This window comes from Ovis canadensis, chromosome 15, assembly GCF_042477335.2.
Source record: "Ovis canadensis isolate MfBH-ARS-UI-01 breed Bighorn chromosome 15, ARS-UI_OviCan_v2, whole genome shotgun sequence".
Lineage (NCBI taxonomy): Eukaryota > Metazoa > Chordata > Mammalia > Artiodactyla > Bovidae > Ovis > Ovis canadensis.
The window spans coordinates 32,417,209-32,442,830 of NC_091259.1; the positions used below are offsets into that span (position 1 = coordinate 32,417,209).

The following is a 25,622-nucleotide window of genomic DNA, read 5'->3' on the forward strand; positions in this document are numbered from 1 at the left end:
AGGGATTAGGGGTACAAGGCCACTGTAGGAGAAATAAGCTTTACCATGAATTCATATCAGTTCATTTTGATCCAGTGAAATTTAATAAATATTTATTAATGCTCTTAGGATACTGAGAAAAGCTTGGTTCTAGGCCCCCAAGGGAGACATAAACTGATCTAGAACCCAGTTATATCCTCAAGAAGCTATATACAATTAAATTCAACAGCTATCCTCCACCCTTAACTATATCCTTTGGATTTTTCAAAAGCTGATGAAAAACCCATAGGTACGAAGAATTCTGCCCTAAATGTTAGGGTACAGAATGGTTCCTCTTCTAAATTCCTGAAACTTTTGGTGTCTATGTCCATTTATTCATTCATTCATCCATGCGTATATGCATTCATTCAATGCTCATTCGTGAACATTGAGACCTCCTCTGCTTGACAGTGTACAGGCTCTGAGGACGGGGATGGGGAATCTAAGTTGAACAAGGCTGAGACCAAGCCTTCCAGAAACTCTCAAAAGAAGGAGTGATCAGAATGCATATGATTCAGCCAGATACAAGGCAGATGGTGGTCAACATGGAGAGGAAGGAGAAATTAATTCTAACTGGAGGGTGGAGTGGAGAACACTGCATCAAAGATCCAACAAGGGGGACTTAACTGGTGGCCCAGTGGTTAAGACTCCATGCTTCCAGTGCAGGGGGTTCATGCTTGATCCCACAGGTCACGTGGCAGGGAAAAAAAAAAAAAAGCCTGAAGATCCAACAGTGAACTACCCAGAGACAAATGAACCTGCCCTGCAGACAGGGCCTCAGGCAAAGTGTCCACAACTCCCTTCACGGGCATCCGCTTGTCTCCCACCCACTCAGGCCCAATGGGAAAAAAGGCAGTGAGCTCTCCTCAAGGGAGAACTCCAAGGCAGTCTCTCATTTTATCTTAAAAATCACACAAAATTTGAATTCCACTCCACAGGATACTAACGTTTGTTTTGCTGTGATAATTTTAACATAATTGGCTTAAATTACCTGTCATTGAGTAAAATCATTTCATCTTGTGGCTTATGTACCCCCAACATACCACTTCTGTTTGGAGAGTACCTTTTTGGGAAATTTGGCTTCCCAGCTGGTTGAGCGGTAAAGAATTCGCCTGCCAGTGCAGGACACACAGGAGATGCAGGTTCGAACCCTGGGTGAGGAAGATCCACTGGAGAATGAAATGGCAAACCACTCCAGTATTCTTGCCTGGGAAACCCCGTGGACAGAGGAGCCTGGCCGGTTACAGTCCATGTGATCACAAAGAGAGACTGGGCATGAATGCATGCATTTTCCAGAAATTTAGCTTCTGCAAGCGTAGGACCAGAAATTCAGTTTTCACTTATTTTATCTCTTCTCTTTCCTCCCTCAGGATATAGAAAAGATGCCACTTTAAGGATTCTGAGACTAGCCATATGCTTTGTGAACACATAACACGATAACCATTGATGAATTTCGTATTAAACAGGCTAGTTTTCACACACTTCTCTCACATCTGGTAAGAAATATACAAAATAATACAACTTGGATACGAGTTGTTATTTCTGGATGGTGGTGCTTCTGGGGACACCTTCAAGGAGCATGACCCTCCTCCTACAGGTCCTTCTAGATTGTGCAGGTGGCTTCCGCTGTAAAACAGCTGCCCTGGATTCCAACGTGCAAAGTTAAACCCCTCACAATGTAAACAACTGACTAAAGTTTAAAAGCACAAGAAAATGTTACATATTTCCCTTCTTCCTGACCTCCCCACAAAGAAACACCAAAGCTTAAAAAAAAAAAAATCCTGTTTCTGATGAAGACTCAGGGGTTAATTTTCAGCATGGTGCCTGGGGATTGCAGGCTTCCCTTGTGGCTCAGCTGGTAAAGAATCCGCCTGCAATGCGAGAGACCTGGGTTTGATCTCTGGGTTTGGAAGATCCCCTGGAGGTAGGGCATGGCAACCCACTCCAGCACTCTTGCTTGGAGAATCCTCATGGACAGAGGAGGCTGGCGGGCTGCAGTCCATGGGGATGCAAAGAGTTGGACGCGACTAAGCGCAGCACTGGGGATTTCACTGTGGGCCTCCCGTTACTTGTCATGAGAGTCTTGCTGCTTCATTTCATGCATACTGTATGCGCCCCTCGACAGCCACAAAATTTTAGTTTTGAAATTGAGGCCGTCTTTTTTAGAACAAATCAGATTACAAGAAAACGCCAAAACTACTGTGTTGGCCTGGGGCCAGGGTTTGTGCTTGTGTGCATCTGAAAGGGAGAACTGCCTTTCCCTGGCGTGCAAATGTCCCTTTCAGAGACAACAACATTAAAACATTATGCCCAAGAGCTGACAGCCGTGGTTGTATGCCTCACCCCAAAGCTTTGTTTGGAACCCCATACAACCTGGCACATGGTTTGTGACACCCAGTGAAACACAGGGCCTCTCTCTAGTAACCGGAGCCCTGCTGCCTGCCATTAAGAGATCTCTCTTATTAAGCGTCTCTTTTTTAAATGGCTGTCATCATCTGGTTCCAGTGTACATTAAATCCCATTATAATTATAAGCACACTTCCCCATAGCATCCATTGCAGATTTCATCCACACTGCCTACCCCCTCAGGGCATCTTTGCACTAATAACAACTCAGATTTGCTATTTGAGTTGACAACATTAGGTCCCAGCACTATTTGCAATATGCTGGTGGGAGAGAGAGAAGAAAAAGCTTTCTCTTCCTCAGTCACAAAATCTTGGGGTCACAGTGACCCAAGGCCTCTGGGGCTAAAAGAAATAACCCCTCATCTCTTTCCTTTGAAACACTCTCTGCCTTACAGAAAAGAAGGGCATTCTTAGTACCTGGAGGAGAAGCCTAGGTGTAAATATCACTAACCAGACATCCACTGGGAAAAGATGACAATTACTAGTCAAAGAAACTATCTTCTTATTTTCTTTTCTAAACTTCAAATAACCAGAAGCTACACCTTGCCTGATTTTTTTTTTCCTCTGCTTTTTAGCGGGGGGATGAAAAGAAGTGGGATGAAATAATTAAGAAAAACAAAAGAAAACTATCAACATATGCACTGAGGGCAAATATGACTCTGCTTAGCTATTTTTTTTGGTTGAGTCTCGTGGCTTACGGATTCTTAGTTCCCTGACCAGGGATTGAACCTGGGCCTCCTGCAGTAGAAGTGTGGAGTTCTAACCACTGGATGGTCAGAGAATTCCCGATTCTGCTTAGTGTTTAACATTATTGGTATCTATCTAGAGGATATCTCAGTGATGGCCGTGAGGCATCATAAGATCATTTGACTCCAAAAATGGACACAATAGGCTTTCTGTGTTTTTCCCCTCAAGAGTCCCCAGTGGGGTAAAGATCTGAGAGTATATGTGATGGCCTAAAGATCTCACCTGCCAATACAGGAAACCTGGGTTCAATCCCTGGGTCAGGAAGATCCCCTGGAAGAGGGCATGGCAACCCATTCCAGTATTCTTGTCTGGAGAATCCTATGGACGGAGAAGCTGGCGGGTTCCAGTCCATAGAGTTGCAGAGTCTGACTCAGCTGAAGTGACTTAGTATGCACACATGACTGCCTGGTGCATCTTCTGGTGGCAACCTGGAATTCTCCATTGTAGAGGAGACTATTTACATTTTTAATTTTTTTCCATTCAGGGCCTTTACTGCCAGCATCCCTCCTTGAATATTCTTCATTCCGTATCACAAGGTTTTGGAGAAATATGAAGTGGCTGCTTCTCCCCCAAAGACAGGAGTCTTTGATCTCATTTTCATGATAGGAAATTTTACCTTCCAATTTTAAGACTATTTTCCAATGAAGGAGCTGGAACAAAATGGTTTGGAACATTTTGTTAACCCTCAAGCAGAATACTCTAAACAACACAATCACCTTCTTCCTGGGCATCTACTTAATTAGAATTTTATTGTAATTCCAAACTCCTTTCTCAACTTTTGCTGAGATTTTTTTTTTCCCCCCAGTACTGCGCCACTCAGCTTTCGGCTTGCGGTTCTGACTGGGGAGTGAACCTGGGCCCGTCGGCAGTGAAAGTGTAGAGTCCTCACCGCTGGATCTCCAAGGACTTCCTTGACTGAGATTTCTGAGGAGGAAAGAAAGTGCAGAGATCTGGGCATCTAAGTCTGCCTCCTTGGTGGCCTGATTCAGTGCAGAACTGTTCGGTTCCCAGCTCGGCTGGCTGTTGCGGAGGCCTTGGTCTTTGTGGAATAAGAGGAGAAGGGAAATTAAAAGCCCTTGTTTCCTTTTTTTCATCTCACTAGAGGCTATATAGGAGCTTCCCTGGTAGCTCAGTTGGTAAAGAATCCGCCTGCAATGAGGGAGACCTGGGTTCGATCCCTGGGTGGGGAAGATCCCTTAGAGGAACGTATGGCAATCAGTCCAGTATTCTTGCCTGGAGAATCCCCATGGACAGAGGTGCCTGGCAGGCTATGGTCCATGGGGTCGCAAAGAGTTGGACACGACTGAGCGACTAAGCACAGCACAGAGGCTATATAATCTAGAAATTATGATCACGAGCTTTGAAGTTGGAATGGTCTGATTTAAGTCTTGGCTCTGATATTTAACAGCTCTGTAGTCTTGGGTAAAGTGCTTAACCTCTCTGAGCCTCAGGTTTCCCATCCATAGAAATGAGGGAAAGAACAATACTTGCATTATGAGAGTTGTTACAAGGATTAAATGAAACAATACAGGTCATGTGTGATTCACAGACAGTGCTCAGAATGAGGTATAATCCCCAGGGTCTCCCTCCTGTAAGATCACTTAGACCTGATGTACCCTTCTCTTCACAACCTGAGTTCAGAAGGGCTGCTACCACAGGGAGGTACATGAGCAAAGGAGGAGATGAAGGGATAAGATGTTTTAGCGATGGAATTCCACCCAAAGGTCATCTCATCTGTTCCTCTGTTTCCAGCAGGATGATGTCCCTGGAAGATTGAAGTCTCTCCTATTTTTAGGATCTGTCAAAACTCATGTCCCAGTTTCTCTTACCACACCCAAGGAAAAAAAAAGTTAAAAAAAAATCTACTACAGATACATGAACATGAGAGAGAGAGAGAATGAGAGAATGAGAGTTTTCTGCTGTAATTTTCCATCCTGCTGGTTTTTAGGTGCTGCCATATGAAATCTCTGAACTGGAGATTCTCATCAGCCTTCCCGGGGCCCAAGGACACACAGCTCTGGCTATAAATGGTGCCAGTTTTGGTGGGGGAGCTGCTGCCACTTTATCTGGGCCCAATAAACCTTATCAAACTGCTGTGCAGCCAGCCTTCAGTGCTAAGTGGAAATGCTTGGAGCCCAACGCTGGCACTCAGCCCAAAGCCTCGCCTGCCTTCCTCCTTTTTTGTTACCTTCGCCACCTCTTAAATTCGGGCATTAATCTCTCTTTAACACTTACTAACAAGGGCCGGGCTTTTTAATGGGTCGAGTTTATGAAGCAAGGGAGATTTTCACATAGCGTGAGTATGGCATGGAGGTTGGGGGGGAGGGGTCCAGGGCCACAGAGGATTTCTTCTTTCCCATTGTTTCCCCAGAGAGTCTCCCTGCCTCTGATTGAGGATTAATAGGAGATTAGATCAGGGGTTAATTGTGTGCTTCGCCTCTTACTGCACTCAGGAGGGGCTAGTAGGTGGACGTGGAGAGAGGTAGCAACCTTCGGAAGGTACTATCTAGGCAGAAGCTAAATGCTTCAGTTAAATGCTTCCTTCTATTTCCCTGGTGAGGTGCTAGGACCATCCTCTCTCCTTCCATCTCTCTCCTCTTGTTCTCCTTGTGGATCAGTTCTTTTTTAAAAATTGGATTGTAGTTGATTTACAATATTGTGTTAGCTTCAGGTGCATAGCAAAGTGATGCAGTTATACATATATTTAGATTTTTTCCATTACAGGTCATTACAAGATACTTAATATAGTTCTCTGTGTGTGTGTGTGTTGTCTCTCAGTTGTGTCCCACTCTGCAACCCCATGGACTGTAGCCTGCCAGGCTCCTCTGTCCATGGAATTCTCCAGGCAAGATACTGGGGTGGGGAGCCATTCCCTTCTCCAGGGGACCTTCCCCACCCCAGGACTGAACCTGGGTCTCCTGCACTGCAGGCAGATTCTTTCCGGTCTGAGCCAACCAGAAACCCCTATAGTTACCTGTCGTCCTCGTGGTCCTGTCGTCCTCGTCGTCCTCAAGTCACTCAGTCGAGTCCGACTCTTTGCGACCCCATGGACTGTAGCCTGCCAGGCTCCTCCCTCCATGGGATTCTCCAGGCAAGAGTACTGGAGTGGGTTGCCATTTCCTTGTCCAGGGGATCTTCCCAACTCAGGGATCGAGCGGGGTCTCCTGCATTCCAGGCAGATGCTTTAACCTCTGAGCCATTTGTACGACACCTTGTTGTTTATCACACCAGTTCTTTCTCAACTTTCCTTAAATTTCTTTCCTCTTACAGACTGTAGATCTTAGCTAGAAAAGAAGCCCTATCATAGACTGCTCTTTATTGTTCATCAGAATACCCAGGGACTGGGTTTTCCCTGGCATCCGTCAGACACTGCGGTGTAACTAACTCCCTTTCTTCACTTTCAAGTGGCTTCTCTCCCCCGACTCCTGCAGGCAGGTCTGAGCACTTTTCCTGCGAGGAGACAAGGACGGGCTTGCTGGGATGGAGCTCCCTGTTCTCGGGTCTGGTCCGTTAGCAGCTCTTGTGAACTCGGCTCAGTTCTGATGGAAACTCTGGCCAGCTGGCCTTGCCAGGCCGGAAGTGGATTTTTGCCTCTAGCGGGCTTCTGCCATCTTCCAAGACGCTTTAATTCTTGGGGCCTGACCCTCGGTTTGGGGCAGTGCCACAGGGCGCATCGGGATACACTCATGCGTGTCTGGTGGGAAGCCTTTGACCCACCCCCTTGTCAGGGACAGGGTGGGGACTCCAGATTCCGTGATTGAAGCCCCGCATTGCGAAGATTGTATGACCTCCAGGGCCGACTGTCTGGAGACCCAGCGAGGGCGCTCTCCACCACTACCCTCACCCTAGCCGGAAGTCAAGGTGTGTGCCCAGAAGAAGGGCGTTTTCCACCTCTCGCCCACCACCTTCGCCAAGTTCCAAGGAAAGGGTGAAGACGGGGGCTCTCCGCAGCCCGCGGAAGGGCGCATGTCTTCTGGTTGCTCTAGGGATTCCTGACCTCAGCTCCGCCCTCTAAAGTGGAGCGATCAGCAGAGAGGAGGCACTTTGGGGAGCCTGGAGCTTCTCCAGGCTCTCACTCGCCGCCCCCTGAAGACTTTGTCCCGAACTGAGCTCAGTTCTTGCGGAATTGCTTCCAGCCAAGGTTCCCTGGGGGCCGGGGGCGGGGGGAAGGGGGGCGTCGGCGCAAGGGAGGGGGGAGGGAAGTTTAGGGGATGCTCAAGACTGGCAAGAAGTTTCCCTCGCGCCTCGATCTTGGCCCCCAGGGGTCGCGACAGCTAAAATGGGGGCGTCTCCCCTCGACGACAGATCCCCGCGGGAGCCTCTGGCACTCGGTTCCCCTGGGCCCGCGAACTCTGCGCCTGGAGGCGAATCGCAGTCTGGATGCTCAGAAGGCCTGGAGGCCCCAAAGCGCTGGGCTTGGGTACCATGAAAACGAGCTTCTAAAGACGACGCCGGGGTCGAGGGGTGCCGTCCCGAGCCCCCAGAAAAAAGTGAAAGGCGAGATGACACGCACTCATGGGGCAAACGTTGGGAGAACAAAATTCTGAGCCTGGAAGCAGCAGGGAAACACAAAACCTGTTCCCACTGGAGATTAAAATTCTGGGGGTTGAAGATGGGGGCAGCTCCTCGCCCCTCATCTCCACTGCCCCCACTGAGACGCCCAAATCCCTGGTGCGCCTCTCCACGAGCTCCTCCTCTCCTCTCCGCCTGGCCGGTGAGCGGCGGCCGCCAGCGCCCCAGCAGCAGCTAGATGTCAGGCGAAGCACGGCGCGCGGCGCACGGGGAAGGGAGGGGGACTGCAGGGGAGGGGAGGGGTGGGGCGGAGAGCGCGCGCGGGCTCGGCCAGTGCGGGGGGGTGGGCGGGCTGAGCCGGGGAACGGCGCGGGAGGGGGGAGGGAAGGGGGGCAGCTGTGGGCAGGGAGCCGGGCTCGGCCGCCAGCACTAAAGATGGAGAGGCGCCGGGGCCTCGCAGGGGAGGGGGCTCGGCGTTGACGTGGGACGCGGCGGAGGCGCCGCAGCCGGTGGTGATTTGCTAACCTCGCAGCACAGAGGAGTTGAGGGCGATGAGAGCGGGTACTGCGAACTGCCGGGCGATGCCGCCGCTACCGCCGTGATACCGAGAGCAACAGTTCCCCAGCAACACCCCTCCCAGACAGAGGCACACACCCCCAAGAGGCACGCACACCCACCCCACGGCACCCGGCTCGGCAGCGGTGAGTTGGAGGCCAGGGAGAGGCGCACTGCCCAGAGATAGCTCTGCGCCCGGGCACCCCAGGGCTGGAGAGGTCTGGGGGGGGGGGGGCGCTCGCTTCGGCCACTCGACCGCTGGGCTTCTGCCTTATTTTATTCGGCTTGTTCCCTTCCTGCTGCTGCAGCCGTCGCCGCCGGCGGTTGGGGGTCGGCTGGAAGGGGGAGCCCTGGCTGTCAGCTTGGGCGCAGTTGCCTCCCCAACCTTTCCACTCCAGGGCACAGTCGGGGTGAGAAGTGGGGGCCAGAGCGGTCTGCGGGGCCGGGGGTCACAAGCGCAGGGCTGGGAATAGGAGGCTTTGTACCACCAGGGGCCGGCGGAGGAGCCGGGAGCCTGTGGGTGCTCATATGTATGCCGACCGGTGCGCGGGCGCGAGATAGGGCTGTGGTTTATTTGTGTGTTTATTCGCCCGCCAGCTGGGAAGCTAGGATCGGAGGAGTGGTTTTGGGGGCGGAGGGGAGCCGGACTGGGAGTCACTTGGGTTTTGTTTCTCTTTGGAAAACGTGGTGGGCTCCTTTTTCTTGATTGGACTTGATCCCCCCGGTTTTGGGGGGGAGGGGCTCCGTGGTGGAGCGCTGGAGTGTCTCCAGCGCTCCGGGCCCTCCTCGGCTCTCGGCGGGACCGGCTGTGGCGCCGGAGCTCGCTGTGCGCTCCCGGCCGCGCTCGGTGGGTGCTCCGCTCTGCACCTGATGCGTTCGGGATGCCTTTCCCACCCCTGCGCGCCGGCAGCTCGCTCTCACAGCCCCTCGAACACTCCCGCACGCGCTCGAAATGCGCACGATCTCGCCGGCCCGCGGACCCGCTGGAACGCACAGACGCGCTCAGCACCGACTCGCTGGCCGCTCCCCGGAACGCTCGCAACGTGCCTGGGCCGGGCGCGCCTGCTGCTGGCGCCACCCGCCCGAGGCCGGGGACCTTGTCCGCCGCTCGCGGGGATCCCCGCCCTGGGTTGGAGAGAGAGGGCCCTCAGATCCCTTCTCGCCTTTCCTCCCACAACTCGTCGGGCTTTTGTGCTTCCCCTTCGCCTCAAGGCGAGTCCGCCTTCTCGCCTCTCTCTCCCCAGCATTCGGCCCGCCTGAACTCTTGCCTTTCGCCCGGGTCTCTTTCGCTTTTCTTCTTTCCTAACCCAGCTCCCTTTCTCGTTGCCATCTGGTTTCCCCGGAAAAGTTGCTTCCCCAAGTTTGCTGAAGTCGTCTCCAAGTCTCCGGAGGGGGTGGCTGGAAACGGGGTGGGGGGTGAGGGGCGGGAAGGTGTGAGCGCGCGATCGATCCCCGGAGCTCGAGCTGGTTAGCGCTGGCTTTCCGCCGTGACGAGGGGCACGGCGCTGCAGCCAGCACCAGCCGGCTCCCGGGCGCCGAGCCGCGGGTTTCGGGGACGGCTGATCAGGGCACCCTGATTTCCTTCAGGACCCACGGTGCTTGCTTTGGGGAAGGAATTCGGGTAGACTAGCTTCCATTCTTTCGATTCCTACCTCCTAGTTCTCTGAAACCCAAAGTCTGCGGGGAAAGCGCATGGTGGCAAGGCGCTTGTGAATGGTCACCGCCCCCCACCATGGCCTCCGTTCTCACCCCAGGGTGGGGAGCAGAAGTGTCTTCTTGATTGACTGCCCTGTTAACCCTTTCTAAGTAAGATTTGTGGCCTGGAGTCAATAGGGTTCCCTTTGGGGGCGGAGGCCAGCAGTGTTCCAAGAGGAAGAGCCCTTGCTCTGCGTTGCTCCCAATTGATTTCACAGCAATATTGGCCACAGCAAGGCCGAGGCTGGGAGGGACTTGGGCCTGTGAGATCTTTCAGACACGCTTTAGACAGGTTTGGGAGACCCAGAGCCCTGTTACTGATCGCAAAGAGCACTTGGAGAGAGGCCTTTGTCTCCAGCTCAATCTTCCCTTCATGCTGGTAACTCACACCATAGATGCTGGTGCCAATATCACCTCTCACCCCTTGGAGCCAGGTGTAGCAGTCCAGCATCAATTCCTCTTTGGGTCATGGGACTTGCCCACTCCCGGGAGCCTGTGGGAGATACTGGGGGTTTGTGTTCCCAGCACATGCACTCCTGGCTTTAGGGGTACATGTTTTCTAGGATCTCTCTGTAGGCCCTTCAATCCCTAGCCTGCATATTACAGGTCCTCCTCACTACTGGGCACTTGTGGGCAGGAGATAAGTGCAGCACATTATATAAGTGTGGCACGTTATGTAAGTGTGGACACGTGTGCTTGGGACTTCCCAGGTAGTGCAGTGGTAAAGAATCACCTGCTAATGCAGGAGATGCAGGAGACGTGGGTTCAACCCCTGGGTGGGGAAGATCTGCTGGAGGAGGAAATGGCAACACGCTCCAGTAGTCTTGTCTGGAAAACTGCTTGGTCAGGAGCCCGGCAGGCTACAGTCATGGGGTCACAAAGAGTTGGACACGACTGAGCATGCACGCACGCACGTGTGTAAACTGTTTCTGTTTCTCTGGCTGGTGCACGCACATACATGCACACTGCACAGCTGAGGTTTTGGATTACTTATACAGTCACTTTGAGGTACCCATGATTGGGAGTGAGCCAAGCTAGTTCATAGACTATGTGTGTGTATTTCTCTTAGGGCTTAAGGAGAGGGTCAGGGCGTGGGTTCATCAGCCATTGGCAACCCTGAGAAGAGTGGAAGGGTAGAAACCCAGGAAGGCATTAACTGAGAGTGAAAAGGTGGGCTGGAGGAGGAGAACCTTGCCTGTAGATTTCTTTGAGCTGCTACTCTAGGCTGCTAGCCCCAGCTTGGCTAGGTGTTGTTCCTGGGGCTACCACAATGAGGCAGGATTTAGAGAAACTTTGTTTTGAAGATGAGATTTGCTGCACAGGGGGTTGAAAGTGAAGTTGAGTGCTTACACTGACTAGAAGAGGGGGTTAAATTCTTACTCATTTAAGTTAAGCACTGGGCATCTTCTCACAATCAATGTTGACTTTGCACAGGAGCCCCCCACACTCAGACTTAAAGCTCAGGACTCACAAGACTCCACAGTAATTTTCATTTTACTTCTTCTAACAGATGTCATAGACCAGTGAATTAGGCATGTGTTATACAGCAGAACCTTCTCTTTACTCCCATCATTCTTGGGCCTGTAAAGGCAGTCATGTAGATTTCTAGGAAGCCCTTCCCCCCTGTTAAAATCTCCAGGACTGTCTTGCTGCAGGTTTGGGGCAGGGGCTATTGATTGAATTCTTACTTTTAGGGACAGTAACTAATCTATCTTTTGTTCTTGCATCTCTTTTGCCTCTTTCCTCATTTCTCCCCTCTAGCCCTTGCCATTGGCCCAGGAAACGCACCCTGCCCCGCCACGCAGAGCCAGGAAGGAAAGAGAGCCTCATGCCTAAGCCTCGGGGAGCACCATGGATCTGACAAAGATGGGCATGATCCAGCTGCAGAACCCTAGCCACCCCACGGGGCTCCTGTGCAAGGCCAACCAGATGCGGCTGGCCGGGACGCTGTGCGATGTGGTCATCATGGTGGACAGCCAGGAGTTCCACGCCCACCGGACTGTGCTGGCTTGCACCAGCAAGATGTTTGAGATCCTCTTCCACCGCAACAGCCAGCACTATACTTTGGACTTCCTGTCTCCCAAGACCTTCCAGCAGATTCTGGAGTATGCATACACGGCCACGCTGCAAGCCAAGGCGGAGGACCTAGATGACCTGCTGTACGCTGCCGAGATCCTGGAGATCGAGTACCTGGAGGAGCAGTGCCTGAAGATCCTGGAGACCATCCAGGCCTCAGATGACAACGACACGGAGGCCACCATGGCGGAGGGTGGGGCCGAGGAGGAAGAGGACCGCAAGGCGCGATACCTGAAGAACATCTTCATCTCGAAGCATTCCAGCGAGGAGAGTGGCTATGCCAGTGTGGCGGCCCAGAGCCTCCCTGGGCCCATGGTGGACCAGAGCCCTTCCGTCTCCACCTCATTTGGCCTTTCAGCCATGAGTCCCACCAAGGCGGCAGTGGACAGTCTGATGACCATAGGACAGTCTCTCCTGCAGGGGGCTCTTCAGCCGCCCGCCGGGCCTGAGGAGCCGACCCTGGCCGGGGGTGGGCGGCACCCTGCGGTGGCTGAGGTGAAGCCGGAGATGATGCAAGTGGATGAGGTGCCCGGCCAGGAAAGCCCTGGGACCGCGGAGTCTAGCATCTCAGCTGGGATGGGGGACAAGGTGGAAGAAAGGGGCAAGGAAGGGCCCGGAACCCCTACTCGGAGCAGCGTCATCACCAGCGCCAGGGAGCTGCACTACGGACGTGAGGAGAGTGCTGAGCAGCTGCCGCCTCCGGTCGAGGCCGGCCAGGGCCCCCCCGGCCGACTGGAGCCCCCTGCGCCCCCAGCTGAGAAGCACCTGGGACTCTACTCCGTGTTGCCCAACCACAAGGCCGATGCCGTGCTCAGCATGCCATCCTCGGTGACCTCGGGCCTCCACGTGCAGCCCGCTCTGGCTGTCTCCATGGACTTCAGCACCTACGGGGGTCTGCTGCCCCAGGGCTTCATCCAGCGGGAGCTGTTCAGCAAGCTGGGGGAGCTGGCTGTGGGCATGAAGGCCGAGAGCCGCACTGTCGGGGAGCAGTGCAGTGTATGTGGCGTGGAGCTTCCTGACAACGAGGCCGTGGAGCAGCACAGGTAGGCCCCTCTGCGCCCGTCACCCCCTCCCGGAATTTCTGGCCTCCGCCCCGCCTTCGTTCCCAGCTGTCCCCTAGTCCTGGGGCCTGGCTCCCTTGTTCTCTTTGCTATTTGTGAAAAAAATCCCTGGAAAGATCACTTTCCAGGTCTGTTGAGAGACCTTGGGGTCTTTCCTGAACATGGGGGAACTTAGGCGCCCAGTTCCTTTAAAAAAATTTTTTTTTTAATTTTTATTTAATAATTTTTAGATCATGTCAAGTGGCTTACAGAATCTTAGTTCCCTGACCGAGGATTGAACGTCTGCCTTCAGTAGTAGGACTGCCAGGGAATTCCTTTCGCCCAGTCTTTACTAAGCTCTTTGCGTTCTTTTTGCATCTGGGCTCCTGATTTGCTTTTCCTGCTGCTGAGTCTTCTCTCCTCTGCCTGGAGAGACTTCTGAAGTGGAGGGAGGGAAAGGTGGGGTGAGGAGGAAGGGCCCACGGCCGGGGTCTGGCCACTCCGTTGGGTTTCAGGTACCTGAGTTCCCTTGTGGTGGTTCCTGCCAAGGCTGGCGTGTCTGCAGCTCAGGAGGAGGGGAGGGGCTGGAGTCTGCTTAGACCCAAGAGCAGCTGCAGTCCCAAACGTTGTTCCTGGTGAACCTTCATCACCAGGAATGTTGCCTCCTCTCCCTTTTCCTTCTGTGACCCTGTAAACACGTTTCAGGGGAGCTGATTTAAATTCAAGGGAGAAGGATGGGTATGAGAAACATTAGTTTTGCAGCTTGCAGTCTTATTCTTAACCCATCCCTACTCACATTGAATTAAATACCACTTTGGGCCAGCATCAGCTTCCCTCTGGCTTCTGTTTCCTTCTCTGTGAAATAGCTTTTATGACATGCCTGCTTCAATTGCTTTTCGTGGAGTCATATTTTTGTTAACAGCGGTTTTCCCAGGTAGATGATGTTCTTGTCCATAGGGAGATAATAAGACCTTTTCCCAGGGTCGTGTAGATACTGAGAGGCAGAGCTGGATTCAAATTCAGGTCTTAACCTTCTTGCACTTTGCTGCCTCCCGGAGTTATTCAGTCCGAAAGAGTGTCTTGTCTGCACAACGAAGGGTTTTGAAATTGCTCATCAGAAGTGGAGTAAACACAGAGGGAATCTGTAGTGAGTTTGATGTGCCCATCACATCACCCTCCAGTTCCTGGGTCAGGCGAGGGGTGTCAGGAAATCCAATTTCTCTTTGTCATCTGTGATAACATTTCCCTGCACACTCTCTTGCCTGCTGTGCTGCAGATCTTGGGTGGATTCTTCAGTTGGCACTCCTCTCCTCGCTGCCCCCCCCATTCTTCTGTTGACCATTCAGGAGGGGGTGTGGGGGAGAGGAGGTAGGGGCATGGAGTTGGAGGCACCTGGAGGTTATCTGATTCCACCAAGCTGAGTCAGAACGTCCTCCAACACCACTTACCTTTTGGAAAGTGCCGCTGAGCTCCATGTAGCCGATTCTCTTCCGGTCGGGTGCAAAACATAACCGCCACTAAGGTGTGTCTTTGTGATGCTTGTATTGCTCAGAAACGGACCGAGGTTGTGTTTGTTTTTGCTCACACTTTCCTAAAGAGGAAACCCTCTCCCCAGACTTGACCAGATACATCGATCGCCTTCTCCGGATGTGAATTATTTCAGTTATGTGCTATGAGAAATGGGGTATAGTGGAAAGTAATTTTAAAATGGAGATTTCGTTGACGTATAACAGTTTCAGGTGTATGATTCAGTATTTGAATATTTTATGAAATGATCACTATGATAAGTTGACTTAGTTAAAGTCCATCACTCTAGATAGTCAGATAATTTTTTTTCTTGAGCACTTCTAAGACCTACTCTTTTAGCAACTTTCATTATGTAATGCAGTGTTGTTAACTATAGTCATCATGTTGTATGTTATAACCCCAGGACTCATTTATTTTTTGAATACCTTCGACTACCTTTTCCCATTTTCCCCAACCCCTGTGCTCTGGAAAGTAGGTTTTTTGCTTCTCTTTACCTGAGAGGGCTGTAAAAGATGTTACTCTCCCAGGAGTTTTCTGTGGGACCCTTGTTCCTCTGGGGAGAGCTGGAGGGTTGGCTGTGTTCTACACCTCGCTCCCCACCAGAGCATGGGTAACAGAACTAGCCGTGTCTAGCACTGAGAGCTTGGCAACGTTATGTAACCTTTCTGGGTCTTGCTTTACTTTCTTTCAAATGGAGGAGTTCTGCAGGGTGGGGTGCTGGATTAACGAAGTAACATCCAGAAATCCCTGGAGCTGCCACTGGCACTTAGTAACCAAGAGGGTGAGGGCTGGACCCTCAGTCCCCCGCCTTGCTTGGGTCTCATCTCTGCTTCGCCCTCGCGGCTCTGAGTTCTACAGTGTGGTGTCCATGGCCCTGCCATCGAGGGGTTGAGTTGACTGGGAGGTGGTGCAAAGGATGTCGCTGTCCGTCTGAGCTTGTGATGGTGAGCCGCTGGTCCTGGCATCCTTGGCGTCATGCCCTGGGCTGCTGACACGGGAGAATGTGCTATTAACTGAGGGTGGAAAGTGGGCTGCCGCCGCCCCATAGGCTGGAGCCTGGGGCTGTGCCCTGGGTGGAAAACTGTGGGGTCCGAGGAGATCAGGGACGGAGAGAATGTTCCCGCATGCTTTCCTCCCTCGCTCTCACTGGCAGCCCCTGGCTCCCAACCTGACATGCTTTCAGGAGGCTTCACCTCTCTCCCTCTCAGACCTCCAGGATGAAGGTGCTGCTTCCCAACTTCCTGCTGTTCTCTTGTGTAAAGCTGCCAGCATAACACAAACAAAAAAGTCAAGGCAAAACAATCAGAGTGGGAGATTTTGATGTCAGGAGGCTGTGAATGTGATAGTGAAGAACATGATGAAATAACAGGCTACAGGATTTATTTTATTCTGTTGGTAAACCAGTAGGCTAGAGCTTTGGTAAAGGTTAGGTACCTGCTTGTGGTAGTCCCTTTTCTTCTTGCGGGGTGGGGGTGGCAGGTGATGGGCAGAAGGGCATGGAGAGGAAGGAGGGGGAGAGTGCAGGGAAGGGAGGCAGGAAGGAAGGTGTGTGATAGAATCACATCAGTGTGCTTTCCTTGTGACTTGCTTCCAAGCTGGGGAGAGGGGAGCCTGTTGGGGTGACAGACAGCTGGAGTGAAACTTTGTAAACTTATGGTCCCTGCAGTGCATGGTGAGATGTAACAGCACTGTCAGATGTGGCCTGATGGATTGATGGGAAGCCCACACAGAGATGCTACCTGGGTAAATCAAATGGGGCTTACCTGCCTAAAGTATCCGGAAGGAAGTCAGAATAGTCAGAGGGCCTGCTGGATAAGCAGATCTGTCTCCAGGCAGATGCAGGAGCAAGTGCTGGATTCTAAAACCTCCCCAGCAGGCTCACATCGCAGAAGATAATGTCTGAGGGAGGGAGGGTCTCTTTAGTGTTGGACTCTCCTTCTCTAAATTTCCCTGGTGGCTTAGATGATAAAGAATGTGCCTGCAATGCGGGAGACCTGGGTTCAGTCCCGGGGCTAGAAAGATCCCCTGGAGAAGGGAATAGCAACCCACTCCAGTATTCTTGCCTGGAGGATTCGGTGGACAGAGTAGCCTGGCGGGCCCCAGTCCATGGGGTCTCAAGAGTCGGACACGACTGAGTGAATAGCACTTTGTTTAAGCTTGGTCTCTGTTCTGTCTCCTCTCTCCCTGGAAGGCTGGGCCTGTTCTGCATGTCACCTTGTCTGGATCTGATCTGGGGACCAGCTGAACTAGGCCAGGTGCACAGTCTCCTTCTCAGAGCCACGTACATGTGATAAGATTATCGGGAATAATGTGATTGACTTAGGAGTCTCCCCAGGCTCATGAGACTAAGTCTTTTTTCTTTTTTATGGCCATGCTGCGTGGCTTGAGGTATCTTAGTTCCCTGACCATGGATTGAACCCTCGTGCCTCCTGCAGTGGAAGTGAGTAGTCCTGACACGCTGGACTGCCAGGGAATTCCCAGCCTGGTCTTAATACGTTTCTGAATTAAAGTGCCGCAGAATCAGGGTGGGATCTGGCTTCCCAGGAACCTCTGCATCTCCTGCAGACAAGCCCTCGGATCAGCACTGTGTGTCCTGCACACACACAGGAGGAGCTCTTGTCTAGTTCTTGCAAGCATCCTCGGAAACCCCAGAGGTGGTCCCAGCCCTGTCTCTGCACTCAGGACTGCAGCCCTGTTCAGAGGCTTCTCAGGCCAGGTCCAGAGTGCATGACCGTGTCGCTGAGCCATCAGGTCCTGCCTGGCCCTTGCCTTGGCCTCTTTCAGGTGGCCAGCTGTATGGTTTTCAGTGGTTGACCATGTAGAGGGCTGGTAACTGTTGACCTTGGTTTAGGCCACTTGGAGAATTTAGTTGTTGCCCTGAATTCTTGGTCCCTTCTCATCATTCTGCCAGCTTTAAGCACCGCTGAGGTCATACCAGATTCTATTTGGAAGAGAGCCTCCAGTGGGATAATGATAGCCGTGGTAGTAATATTTTAATGTACTTGAATTTATTTTTATTTATTTTTTGACCGCGCCATGGCACCCCACTCCAGTACTCTTGCCTGGAAAATCCCATGGACGGAGGAGCCTGGTAGGCTGCAGTCCATGGGGTCGCTAAGAGTCGGACACGACTGAAGCGACTTAGCAGCAGCAGTTGCAGCACGTGGTATGCAGGATTTTAGTTCCCCAACCAGGGGCGGAACTCGTGCCCTCTGCAGTGGAAGTGCAGATTCTTAACCACTGGACCACCCGGGAAGACCCAGCAGTAGTATTAATAATGCCTTTTATCAGTTGCCCCGCTGTTTCCTTTGCAAGGCACCTGTTTTAGGAATATTTGTTTATTTTTGTCTATACTGGGTCTTTGATGCCGTGTGGACCTTTCTCTAGTTACGGTGACCAGGGGCGGCTCTTCGTTGCAGTGCACAGGCTTCTCACGGTGGTGGCTTCTCTAGTCGTGGAGCATGGTCTGTAGGGCTCACGGGCTTCAGTCGTCGCAGCACGTGGGCTTGGTAATTGCGGTTCCCGGGCTCCAGAGCGCAGGCTCAGTAGTTGTGGCGCCTGCACTTAGTTTCTCTGCGGCATGTGGGATCTTCCCATACCAGGGCTCGAACCTGTGTCTACTGCATCGACAGGCAGATTCTTAACTCCTGAGCCACCAGGGAAGCCCCTGCAAACCACCTTTAATGACTTTATCTCTCTTAACCTCCCAGCCTCCCCTCAGGGGGTGCAGGTCTCTCATTCCACACCGGTGATGGTGAAGTCGTCTGAGAACCTCTGAAAGCTAAAAACGCTTTGTGTAAGTTTGCAGCGAATTCATTTAGTGGCAAAACCTGATGTGAACTGAACTGATGTGAGGCTATATTTATCTCGCCTATTTTGAATATTCATATGTTTTGCCGCAAAAATATTAATGTGTTTGATTACGGAGTGGTTCCCTAGACTACTCTGGGCCTGGTGTACACTCAAGGCCCCATAGTACCTTTTAAAAATCTGAACAGTTCAGATTTCCAAAGCACCAAGGATTTGGGTAAGGGATTGTCACCGTCATCAGCTCCAACTTACAGATGAGGAAAATGGGCTGTGAGTGAGTAAGTGACATGCCCAAGGTCACATAGCTATCTATAAATGGCTAGAGACAGGAGCTCGGCTCTCCTTCTAATTCGCAGTCCCGGGTGCCCCACGCCAGGCCTTATAAGCACATGGGCATTGCCATTCTAGGTCAGATCCATCTGACCTAGTCTTTGGGTGCCAATGCCATCCCTAAGATACCGCCGTTGGAGGCTGCCACTCTTCTTCCTTGACGTCAATCCTAAAGGTCAGGTGGAGCCTGGCGTCTCTTAATAGCTATTTACGGCTGCTCTGTCATTCACAGATTTGCCCAAATCCTTGCTGAAACCATTTCTGTTTCCAGGAAGTATCCTTTGGGGGATGATGCACGACTTAAGTTTATAAGCTCCTGGGCTCCTGGAAATCTAGTCTGTTCAGGAGGTCACTGGCTGGGAAGATGGGAAGATGGCTTTGTGGTGCTGTGTCCTGCCGTTTGGGAGGCTGGTTCTGTATTTTTTGTTTTTCAGTTCTGTCTCTTTTTTTAATCTGGAGTTTAATGTCTTAATTTGTAAAACCAGGCCCTTGGATGAGCTATTTCTGGTTTGTTTAACTCTCAAAAAAAAAAAAAAAAAAAAAAACAAACTTCTCCTTTGCTCCTTTGGCACTCGCTTATATCTTCATGAAGTCATTTTGGTTATTTGAATTTTGCTCTGTTTTGGAATCTGGTTTGGCAGTCAGCCAGCTGAAATAGACGGTCAGTTTGATTTGATTGTCTGCTCTGACTTTGTTTTTTAATGCTTCAACCTGCTTAGGGTTACTGAGTCATCTGCAATATAGACTGAACTCTTGGGAAGTTTGAAGATGAGTTCTTTTACTTTCTTTCTAATGGAAGAAAGTTGCCTACTCTTTCATCTCAGTGAAAAGTTCCATTTTAACTCGCTGTCACTATTGGTTGGAGCTGCTAATTGCTAGAAGGAGAGGGGAAGAAAGCTTTAGTTCAGCAGTACTTTTCCCTCCTGCTTGTTCTAGGAAAGCTATTTATGACTCTTTAAAATAGTGATTATCCTAAACTGTTAAAATCAAACCTCCATTCACAGCTCGGATTTCTTGCTAATTCAGGGGAAAAACATTTCCAGTTATTTTAATTCAAAAAAATTAATGACTTTAAAACAAGTCCAACCGGAAGCCCACGTGTGAGACATAAAAAGTCTTGCTAAATGAATACAGGCGTGCCTCAATTTGCCCATTGGAAGGTTCTGGAATTTTCCATGATAAGTAAAGGTTTTTGTAGTCAAATTCTGTTTTGGCGGTTTTAAGTGAAAACTCTGACTCAGTGGCATCTATTTTGTTAGTAAGGAAAATCTACCTCCGCATCCCCGCTCCCCACCCTCCAGCACCACATTTTACACTTCGTGTTGGGCATTTTGAGCAACTTATACTATCTGGGTCAGAATCTCGATTTCACCACTTACCCGCTGTGTGACTATGGTTACATTACTTAACCTTTCTTTGCTTGTTTTGTCTGTAAGATGGGAATAATAACCCAGTACCTACTCACTGGGTTGTTGCAGGAATTAATCAACTAAATATTTGTCATGAGCATGGAAGAATAGCAGAGAGCAAGTGTTTGCTGTTGTATTTTTGCTGGCAGTGCCGGGTAAAATTTGTGTTCCTGTTGGTTGAGGTCCTGCTTGCCCTCAGAGGTGTCCATTTATCCAGCACCTGAAAACTGCTGGTGTTTTTGCAGCTAGTTCACCGTGAGCACCTGCATTTCCCCCAAAAAAGCTGATCTCTTGAGGCACTGTGGCCAGGGTACTCTTTGTCCCATTGACCTGAAGCCTGATGAGTCATTGCAGCCTTCTTTTAAATTTAGCTGGGCAGCACTCCACTGTCATCAGTTACGAATGCTGAGGCTACTCACCAACGCCGGGTCCTATCGCGTGTGCACGTGGCCAGGCCAGCAAATCACTGTGATGGGAGCACAGATGCCTCCTCACCCAGAGAAGTCTGGGCTTTGGGGGCGGCATGCTGCAGAGCCCCTTCCCGTCCCCACCCTACAGTGCAGGATGCTTCTAAGGGCAGATTCAGCAAATATCGCCTTGAGTGCTTGATACACATGCTAAGTGCATTTGTAGTCAGTATCTGCTCAGAACCTCTAGCCACCCGCTGGGGTTAGATATTTGTTTCCCACTCCCTGATGGGCAGAGGGAAGCCTGAGAGGTTAACGGACTGTTCCCTGGGGAGACGGTGAAGGGTGGCACCAGGGTTTGTGCCCAGGTCTCTGGCTTCACGTTCATACTTCTTTCTACAATGTCCCGCTTGGATCTTCAGCCCCTGATGGAATCAGAAGGGAAGGGGGGATACAGGAAGGACCAGCTCCATGTTCCCTGAAGTTGCTAACCAGGAGGCTCACCACTTGGCTGGATCTGGCCTCCTGGCTTTGTCCGGTGGCTTGAGAAGACGGAGGGAGAGTAGTAATTACCTGGAAGGGTTTGTGTCTTAGGGGGCTGGGGTCACAGGAGTCCGTCATCTCTTACAGACACAGGGAGAGGCCAGCTTCTAGCGATAAAGGGGGTTTATGCTGACTTCAAAAACAGAAAAAAAGAGAGAGAAAAAGAAACCCACTTACAAAAATAAAAATCCCGTGCCGTTAATTTCATGCCAGCATAATCAGAAATACCCCTTTCTACTGTTTCCCCTTAAAAACCCCCGTGTCCTTATTATGCTGGCTCAGTCTGGAAAAACTCTGGTTGGGTTTTGCCTATGTGAGGCTTATCTCTGCAGCTGCCAAGAGAGAATCCAGTACTTGATCGTCAGCACGGAAACTTCGGCTAACAACTCACAGAAACCTGCTTGGTTCTAAATTTCTTGCCCTGTTTCAACTCTTGTCCTCAAGACATGACCTTCTTCGGCAGGGACAGAATGTGTCCAGCTTTGTAGTGGGAAGAATCCAGGTTAGATGAGAGAAAGAACTCCCTGAAACAGTGGGGGCATTACTGGTGATTTTATTAGAGTATGCAGTCACAGAAATGTGGATGGGAGGAGGAGGAGTCGTGGGCCATTGGAAGGAGTGTTTCGAGGTCTCCCCTCTTTAGGGTCATTTAGATCCTCTGAGGTGATAAGTAAGGGTGTATACACCAGGCATGCTAAGAATGAGACAGACACCCCGCCACCCCTGACTGCAGGCAGACAAGGTGTGTAGAGCAGGGGCATATAGACGGATCCCAAACTTGGGTTTGAATGCCCGTGCCTCATGGTGGATCTGGGCAGATTTGGGTAGATGGCTTCACCTGTCTGAACGGCCAGGTGCCCCTTCTGTAAAGTGAGGTTGTAGCCCCTTACCTCTCAATGTGGTGCCAACATGTTAAATGGGGTGCCGTGTAACATGAAACACCCAGCAGGAACTCACATGTGAGGCTGCCCCCAGCCCCCCCCCCCCCACCCCTACGCTTCCCTCTTCTCCTGTGACCCCAGCCTGACAAGGGAGCCTCTCTCTCCAAGCCCCCAGCCACCCTCTCCTGCCGTTGGCCTCTAAGTGGATTAGCCGAGCGTTGTGATCTTAGTGCCATTAGGCCTGTTGGCACAACTCTCCTTGCCATAGTGAGAAGCAGATGTGGCCGAGTGTAATGGCCCTCGGTGATCCATCAGGCCTGGAGCTGGGGGAAACATTATGAGTGTTAATTTGGGGGAGTCTTTTTATGGTAGCTGGGGGAAATGTGGAGGGATTGTTGGAAATGTATTTATTTAAGCCGTTCAGCAGGTTAGATGCTGCTGGGGGTCTACAGTGGCTGAAGCTCCCACCTCCCTCCACCCCCCACCCCTCCTTTAAAGAAGGCCCCTCCCCAGCCCTGCAGCCCAGGCCTGATTGCTTCCAGAGTTGGAGAGACAGCTTAGCAGGCTCTTGTTTCTTGCCGATGTACCTTATTAGTAGCACCTGGCATCATAACCCGCTAATGGGAACCAGCGCTCTCCTCCTGCATGGCCAGTGACAAGTAGCCCTGTCAGCCGGAGCTCGCCGTGCGAGGAAGTTCCTATTAGCTTTATGGTCAGGAGAACTTGTCCTGTTCAGGAAATGAATGTTGCCGCTAAAGGTCCTCGGCCCTGACCCTGGCGGCGTAACCTGTGCGGGCTGGGGAGACCCCGCTCAGGATGCTTGGGATTTCAGCCCCTCTCTGGTTCTTGTCATATGTAAAGAGGGAATCATTGTGGTATGTTGCAGCCTTGAACTTTTTGATTTATGCAGCGAGGGCGACTTAACCATTTCCATGCCTGGGCGGCCGTGTGGTGACAGAGCTCAGGGTGTGCGCCTAGGTGTTGGGGGGCGGAGGACGGAGCCCTCATGCTGGCTGGTGCAGTGGCTGCTGGAACGTCAGGAGGACACTTTGCTTGCTTTTCCTTCCCGGAAAAGCACCTTCAGGGGTGCTTGTTGCCTGCGGAAGGGTGAACTTGGGTTTGAATCCATTCTCTGCCTGTTTGGAGCTCCGCAATAGATACCCAGCCACCCGCTTCCTCATCTGCACCAGGAAGTTAATAACGTCAATTTCCCGTGTGCTGCCATGATGATGTTCCTAGGACGGTGCACACGGGACCCCCGGGCCAGGCACGTGGCCTGGTCTCAGGGTGCAGTGTCGGGAGGGATGTGCTTGTTTCCTTTTTGCTCATCATAACATGGTTTGAAAAACGGAAGAGAATGGCAGAGTACTTTTTTCGAATATCAAGACCGTTTCTCTCCCTCATCACAGGCTCTACTCTTTACGGAAAGACTGCTTAGGTGGCTTCTCCTTCTGTCTTTTTGAACCTGTGAGTAACGTTTGTAAATGTGACATTTGTGGAGCACAGCAGCGTTTGACCTCATTCTCGAGGTGAACTCTGGCCTGACTCTTTGAGAAGAGGCGTTTGTGAGTTGTCTGGCGAAAGGATAGGCCGTCACTTTAGCTGCCGCTGCTGCCTTGCTAAAGGCCCTTGGTGACAAAGGGGTGAACTGCACCAGGGGCGCCAGGAAAGGGTGGGCCTGGCGGGGGAGGGAGAGCTGGGACGGGACGCCTCCGGAACTGCGAAACAGACCTGTCCCTCCGTCTCTGGCGTTTACGGCATCGTTGACAGTAGTTCAAGGAAAAATAAAAATAAGTTCTTACCGACTGTGTGGTTGGGTGCAGAGTGAAGGACAGGCGTGGTCAGCGGTGGCGGCAACTGATGACCTCGGTAACTCTCTGTTACCCAGAGTTTTGGGGAGTGGGACCCTGGGTCGTTGCAGGGCACACACACTCTGGGAGGACGTTCTTACTCCCCTCAACCCTCTCTCCATCCTTTTACGTAAACAGCGGCTCCTGCCCCTCTTGGAACAGGTGAAAGCTGCTTTGAGGGCGTTTGCAGCGTAGGGATTGGAAATGTTCGATGCAAAAGTGAAATCGTGACAGTTGTCCCCTCGATTCTCTGCTAAATTAAGGATCCGCTAACATTTCTGAGTCTACCTCCTTATATACCCCCACCCCCGTCCCCTTGGCAGAAGGGATAAAGCCGGTACCTAAAAACAATGTGAAGCCGCTGCTAAATTGAGTGACTCTAAAAACATTTTTCTTTCCTTGAAGTTGAGCGTGGAAAACCAGGGCTGGACTCTCGAGCGCTGCAGACCCATTTAGGGCCCGGGGCTGGCCCCTTCCTCAGTTCCTAGCACAATGGTTTTCATTGCCACCGGCGCCCCCCACTCCTTCCCCCCTTCATAATTATCCACTATTTTACTTTTTGTGTCCTGACAGCTACAGAGTGGGTTTTGTGTTTTGAGCTGAGTAGCTGCTAAATATTCCCCAGAAGCCAGATTCAGTGGCTCGAGGGAGGGGATAGGCCAAATCTTGGCATCTCCTGTTGCAAAAAGTGAAAAATATTTCTGTTTGCAGTTAATTTTAGTGGCAAGCAGATCATGTTAACTGGACGTAATTGCTTCCAGATATGGCGGAGGGTTTTGTGTGTTGAGATGAAGGGTCTGGTAAGTGCTTACTTCCTGTGTAAATTAGCCTATTCCATTCAGACTTTCATTCTGGCCAGCCCTGGATTCTGTCATCCTCCCGTTTCCCCCTCCCCAGCCCACAGCCTGGTGTGAGAAGCAGCTTGCTCTGTCTGTCCATCCGTCTGAGTGCAATTCTTTTGTCACTTGGAGCCACTCACCTCTTGGTACTTGATGCAAATTTGCCCTTAAAATGAGAAGGATTTGAAAAGATGCCAGCCGGGCCTGCTTCTTTCTGGGCAAAGGCAGATTTGCCAGACCCGGGGGCAGGTAGTCTGTATCTGCTGGTCCCGTGGATGATGTCCAGAACCCACAACTACTGGTTTTCCTTGGATTTTTTTTCCCCTGCTGCCCGCTGACCCCTACTCTCACCTTGGAGAATACCTTTTTCAACCTTTCTGAACAAAGCACACTCCAATGATTCTGAATCCCAGAAAAATGAAATGGCTGTTGCAAGGAGGAGGAAGTTTGGGCCATGAATTCTAGCCATGGAAGGTTCTCTTAGATACGAAGCCACCACTCTTGCAAAGCAGGTTGGACCAACATACACACACACACCTGCCCCTCCCTGAAAAGCAGGAGAGGCAAATACACCCAGGGAATCTTCTCCACGTTCCTGTGGGTTTCGAGGGTTGGAATCAAGAGAAAAGTGTTAAGATGCATGTTCTCCTAAATTCTGATTTTGTCCTGTGGCCAGTCCTATATTCTTAGTGCTATTTGCATAAGAGATTGCTGTTTATCTTCCTATATCAACTCCACTGATAACCCCTGTGGTCTGTTTAACAATCTGTGAGGAGTAGATTACTTGATAAATGCCGGTTTTTCCAATATGCAAAGATAAACTGTTGGGGTCAGGGTGAGAGGTGGAATGAGGAAGGAGAGACCAGGTGGGGAGCTCGGACCCTCTTTCAGATCGGGGTGGAAACGTGTGAGGGGACCTGACGGCAGAAAACAGGTATCTTGTAAAACACAGCCGCTGCGTTTATCACAGTTTATCAG

At 51.3% G+C, this 25,622-nt stretch overlaps 1 protein-coding gene across 3 annotated transcripts in view; it reads left to right on the forward strand.

Moving 5' to 3' along the window:
• Window positions 1–8,019: 8,019 nt before the first annotated feature.
• ZBTB16 (zinc finger and BTB domain containing 16) overlaps window positions 8,020–25,622 on the forward strand; it is a 199,518-nt gene continuing 181,915 nt past the window's right edge. Inside the window, exons 1-2 of one of the 3 annotated variants that reach the window (XM_069555064.1) lie at window positions 8,020–8,383; window positions 11,694–13,051. In XM_069555064.1, the coding sequence (XP_069411165.1) occupies window positions 11,784–13,051 (1,268 nt within the window). In that variant the 5' untranslated portion in view covers window positions 8,020–8,383; window positions 11,694–11,783. Of the gene's footprint in view, window positions 8,648–8,888; window positions 9,085–11,693; window positions 13,052–25,622 lie in introns of those variants that run through there. The other 2 variants (XM_069555066.1, XM_069555067.1) reach the window with 2 other exon arrangements.